Source organism: Oncorhynchus nerka, linkage group LG5 (genome assembly GCF_034236695.1).
Source record: "Oncorhynchus nerka isolate Pitt River linkage group LG5, Oner_Uvic_2.0, whole genome shotgun sequence".
In the NCBI taxonomy this organism is placed as follows: Eukaryota; Metazoa; Chordata; class Actinopteri; order Salmoniformes; family Salmonidae; genus Oncorhynchus; species Oncorhynchus nerka.
Genome location: NC_088400.1, coordinates 23147116 through 23164927, shown reverse-complemented (window position 1 = coordinate 23164927; position 17812 = coordinate 23147116). Strand labels below are relative to the sequence as shown.

General features: G+C 43.5%; 1 protein-coding gene across 3 annotated transcripts in view; it reads right to left on the bottom strand.

Moving 5' to 3' along the window:
• The window catches only part of slc7a2 (solute carrier family 7 member 2), a 67071-nt gene that overhangs the window by 3796 nt on the left and 45463 nt on the right, over positions 1 to 17812 (bottom strand). For 2 of the 3 annotated variants that reach the window (XM_065018466.1, XM_029659387.2), the window contains exons 7-11: positions 16891 to 17030; positions 14776 to 14878; positions 651 to 862; positions 335 to 501; positions 43 to 151 (exon numbers count right to left, since the gene is read on the bottom strand). In XM_065018466.1, coding sequence (XP_064874538.1) covers positions 43 to 151; positions 335 to 501; positions 651 to 862; positions 14776 to 14878; positions 16891 to 17030 — 731 coding nt within the window. Of the gene's footprint in view, positions 1 to 42; positions 152 to 334; positions 502 to 650; positions 863 to 14775; positions 14879 to 16388; positions 16526 to 16890; positions 17031 to 17812 lie in introns of all 3 variants that reach the window. The other variant, XM_029659388.2, reaches the window with a different exon arrangement.

Below are 17812 nucleotides of genomic sequence, written 5' to 3'. Positions count from 1 at the left end.
AATGTGTTTGAGGCTTCAGAGATGTTGGAGGGCGGCACCTACCCACAGCCATCCATATGGAGAAGCGTATCCAGGTGTCTCCACTCAGCTGGACCATGAGGTAAACATTGACAAATATACTCAGGATGGGAAGAAATGGGATGAGTGGAACCTGTATGAATAGACAACAGAGAGTCTAACCATCAGTAACACAGCTTATTGTATCCTCCAACTGCAACCTGAGAGTCTGAAACTGACATGGTATGAAATCATTGTACATCATTTTTTGAAAACGGAGGGGTCATGGTACAGTAGGCTGATTCTGCCTAAAAAATATAGTCATCTGTATAGGTACCATGAAGGAGACCTTCCTGCTGGTTTGAGGCTGTTGACAGATGAGAACCACACAGCCAATGAAGACCACCAGGGATAGGGCCAGACAACACAGGATCCAGGTCTCCATGCGAATGATGGCATATCCATGGTAGGTGGTCAGAGCACTGATCACACACACCACCAACACTGTGGACAGACAATACACAGACTTAAATAATTATCTAAGGCAATGAGTTGTCCACCACTGGTGAGACAATATCAGATACAAACAACATTGTGAACATTTCAAATGGCCATCATGGAGTTTAAGAATAGATCAGCGATGCAATGCAAACCTAAGAGGCAGACCGCCATGTTGACCACAGAGGAGGACTGTTCTGTGGGTACGAGTGGAGGTTTGAGCACCGTCTGCAGGGTGGAACCTCCTTCCTTCAGCATGTTGATGTGGGACTCAGACTCCGTCAGCTCCGACTCCCCTTCTGGTGATGTCAGGCAATCCTTCTCCCTGTTACAGCCCGGCTTTCCATAGAGCAGGTCCGGCTGGTACCTGAAAGACACGACAGACACTTATTTTGTCTTATTTAGTTTCACAACCAAAAGACAGGAACATTAGTGGTTTGGCATCGTATTTGGTGGATTTGCTATTAAATCTCTTAGATGTAAAGGCCCTTGTTTAAGGGACCTGCGTAGTTCTGGTACCGGTTCCGACTGACATTTTCACTTAGAAATTGATCTGTGGACACCATAGATCGAAATGGCTTGCATTGAGCGGTAGCCCTGATTCTCACTGACACAGGAGTATGTCCACAGACAGAAGGGGAAACCCAGACACGTCACCGGGGCTATAAAGCTGAAGCATTCATTTAGAATGTTTTCTCACCACCATTTATGATAATGAGAGGAAGTCCGGTTGCGGCTAGTGGATTAGGATGGAACCAAGTGAAACTGGCCCAATATTCTGGTCATTTTCTCATCGATGAAACAGCTGATCTCAATACATTTTTCTGTTCCCAAAACTACAATCTGTTACAACCACAGTGCACTAAGTTTTATAGACTTGACACTTTACCAAAGTAAAAAAAAAGGCATTGTTTAGAAGGAGGAAAGGGTCAGTTGTACACCTGAATGCATTTCACTGAAATGTGCCTTCCGCATTTAACCTGACTCAGAGAGGAGCCAAGGGCTGCTTTAATCAACATCCACAGAACAGTGCCTTGCTCAGGGGCAGAACAGCTGTTTTTTATCTTGTCGGCTTGGAGATTCGATCCAGCAATCTTTCTGTTACTGGCCCAAATCTCCTACCCACCAGGCTACCTGCCATCGAGCCCAAGGCCAAATTGAGTTTGTGCACATGCACAGTTCACAGTGGAGGCGTTCTCTAATGGAAATATGCAAATACATGCTATAACGCGCTAATAGGATCTCGCTAGCTCATTGCTTGGCTCTGCCCACCTCCTTGCTTGTTCTGCACACCTCCTTGCTTGTTCTGCACACCTCCTTGCTTGTTCTGCACACCTCCTTGCTTGTTCTGCACACCTCCTTGCTTGTTCTGCACACCTCCTTGCTTGTTCTGCACACCTCCTTGCTTGTTCTGCACACCTCCTTGCTTGTTCTGCACACTATGACTCATTTGCTCCCACTGTAAACGTCAAAGATGAACTATCTTGGGTTAGTTATGAATACACTATATCCCGATAAGTATTTGGACACCTGTTTGTCGAACACATAATTCCAAAATCATGGGCATTAATATGGAGTTGGTCCCCCCTTTGCTGCTATAACAGCCTCCACTCTTCTGGGATGGCTTACCGCTACATGTTGGAACAGTGCTGCTGGGACTTGCTTCCATTCAGTAATGAGCATTAGTGAGGTTGGGCACTGATGTTGGGCAATTAGGCCTGGCTCGCAGTCTGCGTTCCAGTTCATCCCAAAGGTGTTCGATGGAGTTGAGGTCAGGGCTCTGTGCAGGCCAGTCAAGGTCTTCCACACCAATCTCGATAAACCATTTCTGTATGGACCTCGCTTTGTGCACAGAGGCATTGTTATGCTGAAACAGGAAAAGGCCTTTCCCAAACTGTTGCCACAAAGTTGGAAGTACAGAATCGTCTAGAATGTCATTGTATGCTGTAGCGTTAAGATTCCCGGAACTAAAGGGCCTAGCCAGAACCATGAAAAACAGTCCTAGACCATTATTCCTCCTCCACCAAACATTACAGTTGGCACTATGCATTCGGCAGGTAGCGTTCTCCTGGCATCCGCTAAAACCAGATTAGTCTATCGGACTGCCAGATGGTGAAGCGTGATTCAATTTCAATAGGTGAACAACAAGTGGCTACCTAGCTAATAATTACTCACAAGGATTCCTAAATCATTGCTAAGAATAATGAAAATCACTGCAGTTTCAGGCTTGTTGTATTGGTGATAGCTAGGTACCAAGCTAAAGCTAGCTAGCTACCCCAGAAGTTGAGGTCCAACAAATGATGCTTTATTATCAACACGGTAATGTAAACACATTGTTCGTGGCCAGTGTTTGCTTGTTTGCAGACTTTTTTGTACAGCTTTGACAGTACTACTGACAGTAGTGGTGTCGCTTGGCTTGAACCTGCAAATTCAGAACACATACATTTTATAATAGAACTATGTTATTTGACGTGTCAAAATAAAACGTACTCAATGTGTCAAATAGTGTTATTTGACGTGTATCTTTTTTGATATGCAAAGACCCAAACGGCGCTCCATAGTGAAACACATTATGTTCCTACAGGTGGGCATTGTTTTGTCCTCTCCTCCTTGTGTCACATGGTGGGCCCCTAGAGTCAACATGTGACACTGATACTTGAGTGCATTGCTTCCTGAGTACATTCTGATATTTACTCAAACGTTCTAAACATACTCGATTCATCTGGCTTTGTCATCATTTGGATGTTGTTCCGAAATACTTCCCGAAAGAAATTTAGGCTATGTTGACCAAGAAACACGCTGTTCTGTTTCTGTTTGGAGTCAAAGGGTTATTTCCCTGGAAGATATTCATCTGAACTTCATAGCCTACAACTCAAAACAGGATGGTGTGTTTCTTGAATCTCGATTTGAACGCAACGAAAGGTTGAGTAAACATCAGCGTGAACTCAAGAAGTAATTTCACTACTTCCACACAAAGGAAGCATTCAGACCGATTACATCATTGCTCTGATTCAATAACACAAGCTGCATATTACTCTAACAGGGTAATGATATTTGCTTTATTTTCCCCACAAGCACGGCTACCTACACTGCGGCTGTGTCAATTGTATCAAGTTCCTTCACCCCACTGAATCAAGCTGCCTCGCTATAGGTCTTAGGATGGATTGATAATCATTTAGTTATTTAGCATTAGCAGATGCTTTTATCGGAAGTGACTTTCAGTTACCACACATATTCAAGTCGTTCTTGAATTGCAATGGGATTCGGGCATGGCATTTCGAGAGAAAAAAAGATGTTCATTATTCTAGATGTTTATTTAAATGTATTTGGGTACATCTTCCCATTCTAAATCCACTAATATTGCAGCATAGTGACTTTAAATCATTTTGACCATTATGATAACATTGTGCCACCAGTACGAGTATTAACACCAATTACACATTTTAGGAAATTGAGGATTTTCTTAAATGGAGACCACATATGCTAAAATCTTAGGACCCTTTAAAATAATTTACTAAAGTGATATGGTTAATCATGTTGCTCACAATGTGATTGTCCTTCATTTAAATTGAGTAACACCAATTACACTGTTTATTTAGACACCAAATATCAGTGGAATCCTAAAATGTATGACATACTAAAAGGGTTTGATTAGCTAATAATTTTCTTTAATATAGACCCTTCCACTGATAGCAATGTGCCACTGGGGAGAATGATCAATGTCTGTTTATATCTTTGTAATGAGTGATATTCAAGGTGGTAACAACAATAACATTAAACTAAGAGACATATTTGTAAATATATATATATATATATTTGAATAGCCTTAGTTCTTAAAAATAATAAAATAATTGTTTCACCTTTATTTAACCAGGTAGGCTTGTTGAGAACAAGTTCTCATTTGCAACTGCGAACTAGCTAAGATAAAGCAAAGCAGTTCGACACATACAGCAACACAGAGTAACACATGGAATAAACAGATGTACAATCAATAATACAGTAGAAGAACCTGTATACAGCATGTGCAAATGAGGTAGGATAAGAGAGGTAAGGAAATAAATAGGCCATGGTGGCAAAGTAATTACAATATAGCAATTAAACACTGGAATGGTAGTATGTGCAGAAGATGAATGTGCAAGTTGAGATACTGGGGTGCAAAGGAGCAAGATAAATAAATAAATACAGTATAGGGATGAGGTAGATTGGATGGGCTATTTACAGATGAGCTATGTACAGGTGCAGTGATCTCTGAGCTGCTCTGACAGCTGGTGCTTAAAGCTAGTGAGGGAGGTAAGAATTTCCAGCTTCAAAGATTTTTGCAGTTCGTTCCAGTCATTGGCAGCAGAGACCCGGAAGGAGAAGCGGCCAAAGGAAGAATTGGCTTTGGGGGTGACCAGTGAGATATACCTGTTGGAGCGCGTGCTACAGGTGGGTGCTGCTATGGTGACCAGTGAGCTGAGATAAGGCGGGGCTTTACCTAGCTTCTTGTAACTAGGGGGCAGTATTTTCATTTTTGGAAAAATAACGTTCCCAAAGTAAACGGGCTATTTTGTCAGGACAAGATGCTAGAATATGCATAGCATTGACAGCTTAGGATAGAAAACACTCTAAAGTTTCCAAAACTGTAAAAATATTGTCTGTGAGTATAACAGAACTGATATTGCAGGCGAAAGCCTGAGAAAAATCCAATCCGGAAGTCACTCATGTTTTGAAAGCTCTGCGTTCCGATGCGTTGAGTAGTGAATGGGCTATCAACCAGATTCCTTTTTCTACGTATTCCCCAAGGTGTCGACAGCATTTTTACGTAGTTTCACGCATTTATGTTGAATAATGAGCGTAAGCGACTATATTGCGTAAGTGGTCACCTGATGGCTCTCAGAGTGATTATTGCGTAAATTACAGAGGTAGCCATTTTTCCTCTCGGTCCTACTGAAAAGCCAATTGTCCCGGTGGATATATTCTCGAATAGATATTTGAAAAACACCTTGAGGATTGATTATAAACAACGTTTGCCATGTTTCTGTCGATATTATGGAGCTAATTTGGAATCTTTTTTGGCATTTTCGTGACAGCAATTTCCGGTCGATTTCTCAGCCAAACGTGAAGAACAAACGGAGCTATTTCGCCTACAAAAATAATCTGCTATCTAACTAAAATAATGTAACAAATTAAAAATAATTTGCTATCTAACTGGGAGTCTCGTGAGTGAAAACATCCGAAGCTCATCAAAGGTAAACAATTAAATGTTCTGGTTTTCGTGATCAAGTTGCCTACTGCTAGCTGGACATAATGCTATGCTAGGCTATCGATAAACTTACACAAATGCTTGTCTTGCTTTGGCTGTAAAGCATATTTTCAAAATCTGAGATGACAGGGTGATTAACAAAAGGCTAAGCTGTGTTTCAATATATTTCACTTGTGATTTCATGAATAGGAATATTATCTAGTAATATTTATGTCCGTTGCGTTATGCTAATTAGTGTCAGATGATGACAACGATCCCGGACCCGGGATGGGTAGTTACAATAGGTTAGCAGAGACTTGTAGATGACCTGGAGCCAGTGGGTTTAGCGACGAGTATGAAGCGAGGGCCAGTCAACGAGATCATACAGATCGCAGTGGTGGGTAGTATATGGGGCTTTGGTGACAAAGGATGGCACTGTGATAGACTGCATCTAATTTGTTGAGTAGAGTGTTGGAGGCTATTTTGTAAATGGCATCGCCGAAGTCGAGGATCGGTAGGATGGTTAGTTTTACGAGGGTATGTTTGGCAGCATGAGTGAAGAATGCTTTGTTGCGAAATAGGAAGCTGATTCTAGATTTTTGGATAGGCGATGTTTAATGTGAGTCTGGAAGGAGAGTTTACAGTCTAACCAGACACCTAGATATTTGTAGTTGTCCACATATTCTAAGTCAGAACCGTCCAGAGTAGTGATGCTGGACGGACGGGCAGGTGCGGGCAGCGATCGGATGAAAGCATGCATTTAGTTTTACTAGCATTTAAGAGCAGTTGGAGGCCACGGAAGGAGAGTTGTATGGTATTGAAGCTCATCTGGGGGTTAGTTAACACAGTGTCCAACGAAGGGCCAGAGGTATACAGAATGGTGTCGTCTGCGTAGAGGTGGATCAAAGAATCACCAGCAGCGAGAGCGACATCATTGATGCATACAGAGAAGAGAGTCGGTCTGAGAATTTAACTCTGTGGCACCCCCATAGAGACTGCCAGAGGTCCGGACAACAGGCCCTCCGATTTGACATACTGAACTCTATCCGAGAAGTAGTTGGTGAACCAAGCGAGGCAATCATTTGAGAAACCAAGGCTGTTGAGTCTGTCAATAAGAATGTTGTGATTGACAGAGTCGAAAGCCTTAGCCAGGTCGATGAATAGGCAGCACAGTAATGTCTCTTATCGATGGTGGTTATGATGTCGTTTAGGACCTTGAGCGTGGCTGAGGTGCACCCATGACCAGCCCTGACACCAGATTACATCGCGGAGAAGGTACGGTGAGATTCAAAATGGTCAGTAATCTGTTTGTTAACTTGGCTTTCAAAGACCTTAGAAAGGCAGGGTAGAATAGATATACTGTAGGTCTGTAGCAGTTTGGGTCTAGAGTGTCTCCCCCTTTGAAAAGGGGGATGACCGCGGCAGCTTTCCAATCTAGGGGTCCAGATTTTGCAGCTCTTTCAGAATATCAGCTATCTGGATTTGGGTGAAGGAGAAGTCGGGGAGGTTTGGGCGAGTTGCTGTGGGGAATGCAGGGCTGTTGACCGGGGTAGGGGTTGTTATGTTTGTTCCTTATATAATGACAAACCGGGGCGTAGGTTTAACTACTTTTAATGAACATATACTTCAGCTAGAAAACTCCATGTTTAGCCATGCAAGGCATTCCTTAACCATCTGCCTAGCCTGCTGGGTACCGTAGTCTAAATGTTATTAACACATAACAACACATCTTCTTTCCTTTAAAAGAAAACAACTTTTCTATGTAACTACACATGTCACATCACATTTGTTTACTCAACCTGCATAACATGCAATTTTCAATAACACACATTTCTTTCCCCCAATTTTTTTTCTTAAAAAAATTATATTTTTTCAACTAAATATAGTCTGTCCAACAATACTCTATTGTGGCTCTATTTCTTTTCACATAAACCAAACATTCAGTCCAGGTGCCCCTTTTTTTTATTTTTTAGCAATTCTCAATAAGCCTTTCAGGAGCTCGGACAGTCCTTTTTGGTCGTTCTGCTGAAGTGCTTCCTGAAACAGTTGGACAGCGTTCATTGTCAGTCAGGGTGCTCTGACTGATTTGTCCATTGCTAAAGGCATTTGATGCTTCAGCAGTATCCTCCTGATGATCCTCAGTCCCTCGAGTGAATGGCTACAGCCTTAGATCCACTCTGTTTCATCTCAGTTGTGATCCATGCTTCGTTTGAATCTCAGGATCTCGGTGCAACTTCTCTCTGCACACACCCTTGCTGCATCCAGGTTCCTGTAGTGGTGTCTCGGAGTCGTACATGATCTCCAGGTGTCTTGCACTTTTGTCATGTCGCTGTTTTTGTTTGTCTTTCTGTTTTTCCTTTGCGAGTTTGACTTTGTGAGCACCTCTGGGTGTTAGCAAGTCCTCGTGGATGGGTAGGTTGGTTCTGATGCGACGTCCCATCAACATTTGTGCAGGTGAAAGTCCGTTCTGCAGCGGTGCGCTGCGGTAGATCATCAGATTTTTTAGGAAATGCTTCTTTCCATCGTGTGCCTTTTTATCAGACCTTTGACAATTTTGACTGAACTCTCTGCTAAGCCGTTGGACCTTGTGTAGTTGGGGCTGGAGGTGTTGTGTCGGAATCCCCAGTCGTTAGCGAACGATCAGAATTCGGAACTTGAGAACTGCGGGTCATTGTCCGAGTACAGTTCAGATGCAAACCCATGTCTTGCAAACACTGATTTCATGTAGGTGATTACAGCTTTGCTGGAGGTAGTTGGCAGTGTTGCTACTTCAGGGTAGTTTGAGTAGTAGTCGGTAACAACAATGTGACTTTTGCCATTGCAGTCAAAAAGGTCAACTCCAACTTTGTAGTAGGGTCTGTTGGGTACTGGATGAGGCATTAGTGGCTCTGCTTGCTGCTTTGGCCTGTAGGTCAAAGACAGTTCACATGAATCAGTGGTCTGGCTGATTTCCTGGTTCATCCTTGGCCAGTACATTACTTCTCGTGCTCGTCGTTAGCATTTTTCCTCACCCAAGTGGCCCTCATGTATTTTCTGTAGCATTTCTTTGCGTAGTGTCATGGGAATGACAATCTTCTTGCCTTTGAACACTATGTCATCCACAACGGTGAGTTCTGCTCTGCACATCCAGTAATCCTGTATTCTCCTTGGACAGTTGTTTTTCTGTGCGGGCCATCCTATCAGTGTTGTTTCTTTCAACTGTGTCACTGTTTGGTCAGCTGCGGTCTCTCTTTTGATCTGCTCCATTCTCTCAGAAGACACAGGAAGAGATGCTACGATCATGTCGATGTAGGCCTGAATCTCAGTGTTTTTCTGTGTGTCGAAGCTCTCCTTCTTGTCGACTGCTCGAGAAAGAGTGTCGGCGGCGAACATGAACTTTCCCGGGGTATAGATCATCTTCACATCATACTTTTGCAGTCTGTTCAACATTCTCTGTATTCTCATTGGACAATCATTCAGGCATACAGTATGTGTTTGCCAGTAGTTCTTTCTCTATTTGTGCATACCTTGTCTCTGCGCCTGTCAAGGCTCTGGACGCATAAGCGACGGGTTGCCATGTGTCATGATGCTGTTGCAGAAGAACTGCTCCCAGGCCAAACCGTGACGCGTCTGGAGAAATCCTTCTTTTTTAATCCTGCTTTTCTCTGGATCATAGAACCTGAGCACTGGCTCTTCTGTGATTGTCTTCTTTAGGTTTTTGAAGCAGTTTTCCAGTTCATGGGACCATTCCCATAAATTTTTCTGTTCCAGAAGACATCTGATTGGAGTGGACTGTGCTGACAGTTGAGGTATGAACTTTGCAAGGTAGGGGATCATGCCCATGAAGCGCCTCACATCGTCCTTGTTCTTCGAGCGCTCCATGTTGTTGATGGCTGATGTTTTCCTCGGGTCTGGTTTGACTCCGTCCTCAGAAAGTACATCTCCCACGAAGGTAAGTGTTTTCACACCAAACTCGCATTTGTCCTTGTTTAGTTTTAGGTTGACATTCCGTGTCAGGTCCAGCACTTGTCTCACTCTCGCATCGTGTTCTTCTTTTGTGGACCCCCAGACGATGATGTCATCCATCATAGTCTCTACTCCTGGAATGTGCTCGAAGATCATGTGGATTGTCTTGTGGTAGACCTCTGGCGCTGAGAGAATCCCATATGGTAGACGAAGAAATCTGTACCTGCCCTCAGATGTGTTGAATGTGCATAGCCTTGAGCTTGCATCATCTAGCTTCATAGCTTCATTTGCCTTCATTTGCCAGAATGACGCATCAAGCTTACTGAACCACTTTACTCCAGCAAACTGCGACATTATCTCTTCTCTGGTTGGCAACTTGAAATGCTCTCTCTTGATTGCTTTGTTGAGATCTCTCGTGTCTAGACATATCCTCAGATCGCCGTTCTTTTTCACCACAATAACCAGTGAGCTTACCCAGTCTGTAGATTCATCCATTTTTGTGATGACGTCCATCTTTTCCATGCATCCAAGTTCCTCTTTGAGCTTTTTCCTCAGTGCAAATGGAACTTTTCTGCATGCATGCACAACTGGAGTAATTTTGTCATCAGTACATATTTTGTGTTCTCCTGGTAAACATCCAAGAACCTCAAACACATCCTCATACTCAGCCAGTATTGATTCTTGGTCATTTTCAGTCTGTGATGTCACTACATACACTCTTTTCAACAAATTAAGCTTTTCACATGCATTGATTCCTAGAATAGGCTGTACATGCTTTTCCACAATCAGCAGCTGTGCTCTGAACTGTTTTCCTTTGTGCTGTAAAGTTACTATGCAGCTACCTTTGACTGGTACGTTCTCCCCAGTATAACCAGTAACCTTAATTTTCACCGGGTGTATTTTGCTCTTCACCTTCAGTGTTTTGTAGTCATCCAGCGACAACAGATTTACCTCTGCTCCAGTATCAAGCTTGAATGGTATTATAGTTTCATTCACAGTCAATGACACAATCCATTCAGCTTTTACTGCACTGCATATTTCCACAGAATCAACAAAGAATTCTTCAATCTCCTCCTTGACTGTGAACCTTTTTCTTTGTAGCCTCAGCTTTGTAGCCTCAGCTTTGTAGCCTCAGATTTGTAGCCTCAGCTTTGCAGCATTTTGAGAAATGATTATTTTTCCCACAGTTGTTACATGATTTGCCATAGGCATTTTTTTGGCTTGTGGATAAATCCACATTTTCCACATGTAGTGTTTTGATTTCTCTCTTTTGCTTGTTTTTGTTTTGTAAGGCGTTGTGTGTATTGCTCCTCTCTTGTTATTACATACACTGACGTCTCTTCCCTGCGCAGCTCTTTAGCTTGTGCTCTGGTGGTTTCAGCTGCTCGACACATATTCACTGCTTTATCCAAAGTTAAATCTTTCTCACGCAACAATCTCTCCTTGAGTCCATTATCAAGTATGCCACAGACTATCCTGTCTTTCACTAGTGAATCTTTCAGATTCTCAAATTCACATGTTTTGCTCAGTGTGTTCAGCACAGCCAAATACTGGTCAAAACTGACTCCCTGTTTCTGATCATGAGAGAAAAACTTGTATCTCTCAAACGTGATGTTCTGGCTTGGTACACAGTACTCCTCAAATGTATCCATTAGCACAGTCAATGTCAAGTTTGCCTCGTCTTGCTGAAAGCTATTGTAAATGTCCAATGCATCCTCTCCAATAACCTGCAGAAAAATGGAAGCTTTCAATTTGTCATCATCTCCCCCTGCACCACTGGCTGCTAGGTAGATATTGAATCTCTGCTTGAAACGTTTCCAATTGTCTGCTAAATTACTTGTAACTGCATAGGAGTAGGAGGACTAAGCCTATCCATGACGGAGAACAGGAACAGTGTCAATTTCTCTTACTTCATTCAGTATGTTGCTCGTCAACTTGCTCGTCAACCGATTCCAATGCAGCCTCGCTTTCGCTGCTGTCACTCTCACTGCTGTCACTCTCACTGCTGCAGCTCGTTGTCCGTGCTCTCGCTGCTGTCACTCTCGTTGCTGTCACTCTCACTGCTGTCACTCTCACTGCTGCAGCTTGTTGTCCTCGCTCTCGCTGCTGTCACTCTCGTTGCTGTCACGCTCACTGCTGTCACTCTCACTGCTGCAGCTCGTTGTCCGTGCTCTCGCTGCTGTCACTCTCGTTGCTGTCACTCTCACTGCTGTCACTCTCACTGCTGCAGCTCGTTGTCCGTGCTCTCGCTGCTGTCACTCTCGTTGCTGTCACTCTCACTGCTGTCACTCTCACTGCTGCAGCTCGTTGTCCTCGCTCTCGCTGCTGTCACTCTGGTTGCTGTCACTCTCACTGCTGTCACTCTCACTGCTGCAGCTCGTTGTCCTTGCTCTCGCTGCTGTCACTCTCGTTGCTGTCACTCTCACTGCTGTCACTCTCGCTGCTGCAGCTCGTTGTCCTCGCTCTCGCTGCTGTCACTCTCGTTGCTGTCACTCTCACTGCTGTCACTCTCACTGCTGCAGCTCGTTGTCCTTGCTCTCGCTGCTGTCACTCTCGTTGCTGTCACTCTCACTGCTGTCACTCTCACTGCTGCAGCTCGTTGTCCTCGCTCTCGCTGCTGTCACTCTCGCTGCTGTCACTCTCGCTGCTGCAGCTCGTTGTCCTCGCTCTCGCTGCTGTCACTCTCGCTGCAGCTCGTTGTCTTCGCTCTTGTAAGCTAGCATCTTCGACTACTCACGTCACTTGACTTGTGGTAGAATATTTAATTTTCGTCGCGGAAATTTGCAGAGTTACTCCTTCCTTTTCTCTGTCTCGTCATAGTGACTACCAATCTGACACCATGTTATGTTTGTTCCTTATATAAGGATAAACCGGGGCGTAGGTTTAACTACTTTTAATGAATATATACTAGCTAGAAAACTCCCTGTTTAGCCATGCAAGGCATTCCTTAACCATCTGCCTAGCCTGCTGGGTAACGCAGTCTAAATGTTATTAACACATAACAACACAGGGGTAGCCAGGTGGAAAGCATGGCCAGCCGTAGAAAAATGCTTATTGAAATGATCAATTATTGTGGATTTTTTCGGTAGTGACAGTGTTTCCTAGCCTCAGTGCAGTGTGCAGCTGGGAGGAGGTGCTCTTATTCTCCATGGACTTTACAATGTTCCAGAACCTTTTTGAGTTTGTACTACAGGATGCAAATTTCTGATTGAAAAAGCTAGCCTTAGCTTTCCTAACTGCCTGTGTATATTGGTTCCTAACTTCCCTAAAAAGTTGCATATCACGGGGGCTATTCGATGCTAATGCAGAACCCCACAGGATGTTTTTGTGCTGGTCAAGGGCAGACAGGTCTGGAGTGAACCAAGGGTTATATATATTCCTAGTTCTACATTTCTTTTGAATGGAGCATGCTTATTTAAGGAGGAAGGCACTTTTAAAGAATAACCAAGCTGTCACGTTCTGACCTTTATTTCCTTTGTTTTGTATTTATTTAGTATGGTCAGGGCGTGAATTGGGTGGGCAGTCTATGTTTGTTTTTCTATGTTTTGGGGTATTTCTATGTTTCGGCCTAGTATGGTTCTCAATCAGAGGCAGGTGTCATTAGTTGTCTCTGATTGAGAATCATACTTAGGTAGCCTGGGTTTCACTGTGTGTTTGTGGGTGATTGTTCCTGTCTCTGTCTTTGCACCAGATAGGACTGTTTAGGTTTTCCATGTTTATTGTTTTGTAGTGTTCATGTGTACATTTACGTATTAAAAGAACCATGGACACTTACCACGCCGCATATTGGTCCTCTTATCCTTTTCGCCTCTCCTCTTCGGAAGAAGAGGAAATCCCTGACACAAGCATCCTCTACTGACGGGATGAGGTCAATGTCATCCCAGGATACCCCGGCCAGGTCAATTATAAAGGCCTGTTCGTAGAAGTGTTTTAGGGAGCGTTTGACAGTGATGAGCGGTGGTCGTTTGACCGCAGACCCATTACAGATGCAGGCAATGAGACAGTGATCACTGAGATCTTGGTTGAAAACAGCAGAGGTGTATTTGGAGGGTGAGTTAGTTAGAATGATATCTATGAGGGTGCCCGTGTTTACGGATTTGTGGTTGTACCTGGTAGGTTCATTGATAATTTGTGTGAGATTGAGGGCATCAAGCTTAGATTGTAGGATGGCCGGGGTGTTAAGCATGTCCCAGTTTAGGTCATCTAGCAGCACGAGCTCAGAAGATAGATGGGGGGAATCAATTCACTGTGTCCAGGGCACAGCTGGGGGCAGAGGGTGGTCTATAGCAAGCGGCAACAGTGAGAGGCTTGTTTCTGGAAAGGTGCATTTTTAGAAGTAGAAGCTCGAATTGTTTTGGTACAGACCTGGATAGTAAGAGAGAACTCTGCAGGCTATCTCTGCAGTAGACTGCAACGGCGCCCCCTTTGGCAGTTCTATCTTGGCGGAAAATGTTATATTTATGGATGGAAATTGGACATTTTTGGTGGTTTTCCTAAGCCAGGATTCAGACACAGCTAAGACATCCGGGTTGGCAGAATGTGCTAAAGCAGTGAATAAAGCAAACTTATGGGGGAGGCTTCTAATGTTAACATGCATGAAACCAAGGCTTTTACGGTTACAGTATTATTATTATTGGTTATTGATCGATGCAATATAATACATACTTTTGTTTATTTTCTAGCATTCAAAATGTTAGATAGAAGTCTTTAAATCCCCCAAACTCTCATTACTACTGGGACAAGACAATTTGCTTGCCCTTAGTACTTTAAACAATGCGTTAAGGTAAAGTTTTGAATGACTTGCATTGTGTTTCATAACTAATAAACAGTTCAGTATAGACAAAAACATGTATAATGTGCAACTATTTGTAAAACTATGTGCAACTATGGTTGCAAAGTCGAAAGACGCTAATGCTAACGCAATTCAAGAATGACCTATTTAGTATATTTGGCCTTTGTAGGAATCACACCCACGAAGTTGGTGTTTCCAGCACCATGCTCCCACCAACTAACCCACTGGAGAACATATGTTTTTAATTAGATAGAAAGTAAGCATAATAGTTTGGTTAATAGCTGCAACAGCCCTGGGGATGTGTCCAACCATCACTCACCTGAGAATGAGAACACAAGCAGCAACAAGGGAGTAGGCCAGGAGAGTTCCAATAGACATCATGTCTACTAAGGCTTTTAGGTCAAACAGGAAAGCCATGATTGCTGAGGAATGGGGATGAGACAGACACAAGTCAGATACAAACGTTCATTGTTCATACTTATTCATGACTAATAATGATTACATTAAGAGTTAAATGAACCAAAATACAACACAACCACAACCCCCCTCATTACATCTTTATACAGCATATTACAGAGAATTACACAGTCATTAATAAAGCAGGTTTCTAATCTATTGTCCCAATGAACAGTAGAAAGTGTTTTGGTGATGCACCGCACAGTCCATGATTGCTATTACAGACAGTCACAGACACAGGTGTTTAGGGTATATGATGCAGGTGCCTTCAACCAAAAACTCTCTCAGGGTTCAAATGAAAACTAAGACTGGATCGCAAACGGCAACCTAGTCTGAGGAGTTGGTGTGAGATAGTCTGGGGAGTTGGCTCAGCTCCCTCTCTTGTATCTTAGCACCTGACCACAGTAAGGGACTAATCACCTCTGCATGGTTCAAACATAGACCAGAGGTATGTCAGGAGGCGCTGCTCACAACAAACCCCAACCCCTACTATTCCTCTACCAGGCACTGTGTACTCTACTGGGTCTACCCGCTGGTACCAGCTGCTCTCTGTGCCCGTCCCAAGACCCACTCCCACCTTAACATGTACTTAGCACCCTTTGTAAAATAGTTATTCTGACCTCAATGGGACTTCCTGGATGAATAAATATTACATAATAAATATAGAAAAAACACCTGCTGGCATCAAAGTCCCTCAACCCTGCACCCTGCAGTCAGCCATCTCACTGGGAGAAACCCTGCAGACAGCACTATATGTCTTAACCTTATAGCCTGATAACCTTATAGCCTGATAACATGATACACTTAAAGCCCGATAACCTTATAGCCCGATAACCTTATAGCCTGATAACCTTATAGCCTGATAACCTTTAACCTTATAGCCTGATAACCTTATAGCCTTAGCCCTAGTCTCAGTGAGCAGAGAAGAGACACACACCTATGGACTATACTGTACCTGGAGAAGCTTTCATCTATTAAATGGGTCTGCTGACTGTAGGGCTACAGCACTATTCTGGTCCTCTATAGGTCTGCTGACTGTAGGGCTACAGCACGACTCTGGTCCTCTATAGGTCTGCTGACTGCAGAGCTACAGCACGACTCTGGTCCTCTAGGGTTGGATTTTGTCTTCTGATCAGAGAATAATAGGTCTGGTTGGGTAACCAGCTGTGTGGCTTCTCTGATAAATTAATTGATCAGTTAGGAGCAACAGAGGGCTTCAAAAGCCTAGAGGACTGGAGCTGTGTACCCCTGCTCTACTGATAAGTAGGCCTACTACTATGCCTAACTGAATGGATGGGACAAGTCCATCAAGAGAGTTTGATTGATGTGAGAGGGATTTTCCATCATGCTTCCACCACCAGCAGCACATCATTGGCATGCATTCATCACCAGCAGAATCAGATGCAATTAACCCAACGATGACACAACGTAACCACAGCAGACGAGATGCCACACAGGGCCTCCTCAGGAGCTTACCCGCGGTAGTGCCCGCCGCCATGGTGGCAGCCACAGGCGACTGGCGCTTACTCACTTGGGAAAGAAATTTGAACAGTAAGCCATCTCGTGCCATGGCAAAGAGAATGCGGGGCAGAGGGAACATGGAGCCCAACAGGCTAAGGAGAGAGAGGGGTCAGGGTTCAAACACAAGACACTTTGAGAAGGAATGGACACCTGCACAACTGTGAAAGTGTTCGTCTGTACCAAGCCCACAAAACTCTGACCAAATAGAATAGAAACTTCAACCGATGTTTTGATGAATTATGATTGGTCAAAACATGGGTTGGGGGGACATTTTGGTGAATTATGATTGGTCAAAACATGGGTTGGGGGGACATTTTGGTGAATTTTGACAAAGTCACCGGACTTGTTACTCTCCTTTTGGGAAAGGATGATTTTATCTGCATAATATCCTTTCACAGCTGATTGGTGGATACAGTTTCAGCAGCAGTGATGTCAAAGCACTTTCCCCAGCTCTCACCTGCAACTACACCGGAGCTCATTGTGGCAATAAGCGGGGTCTTCGTCTTAGGATTGATTCGGGCTAAGGCTTTGAAAAGCACCCCATCCTCTGCCATAGCATAGATTACACGTGGCATAGGGAAAATGGAACCCAGCAGACTGCATGGAACAGCAGAGACATGCACAAGGACAAACACGTTATGCACAAGGACAAACACACTACACACAGGAAAGTAATTTCACCAAAGATAAAGAGCATAATCACAGAGACAGTGTATTTCTTGTCTTATGGCCCCATTCTTCCAACTGTTGCTGACAGAATCCCCACTGTATCACCTTTCCTGAAGCTCTCTGAAGGTTATTGCAAATAGGACATTGCTCAGGTGTTATTTTGCAGCCTTTACAAGGCCTGAAGGAAGACCCAGAGGACCCAGAAGACCCAGAGGAGAGGAGAGTTATTGATGTATTAATGGGAAATACTCTTAATGCCCCCCCCCCCCCCCCCCCAAGTTTTCAGAGCAAAAAAAATACAAATAATTGTTGGACATAAGACTATAAAATCACCAGGAAATTAGAAAAAAAGAGAAATCTGTTCCCAAATATTCCCACGCATAAATAGAGAGGCATCTGTGATCGTATCCCAATGTAATCAAGGTGTGAAATTATTCTGTTTTTGTCAAGTACTATACAGTGCATTCAGAAAGTATTCAGACCCCTTGACTTTTTCCACGTGTTGTTATATTACAGCCTTATTCTAAAATGGATCAAATATGGATGACATTTCCCTCATCCATCTACACACAATACCCCATAATGACAACGTGAAAACAGGTTTGTAGATATGTTTGCAAATGTATTAAAAATAAAAATCAGAGATACCTTATTTACATAAGTATACAGACCCTTTGCTATGAGACTCAAAATTGATCTCAGGTGCATCC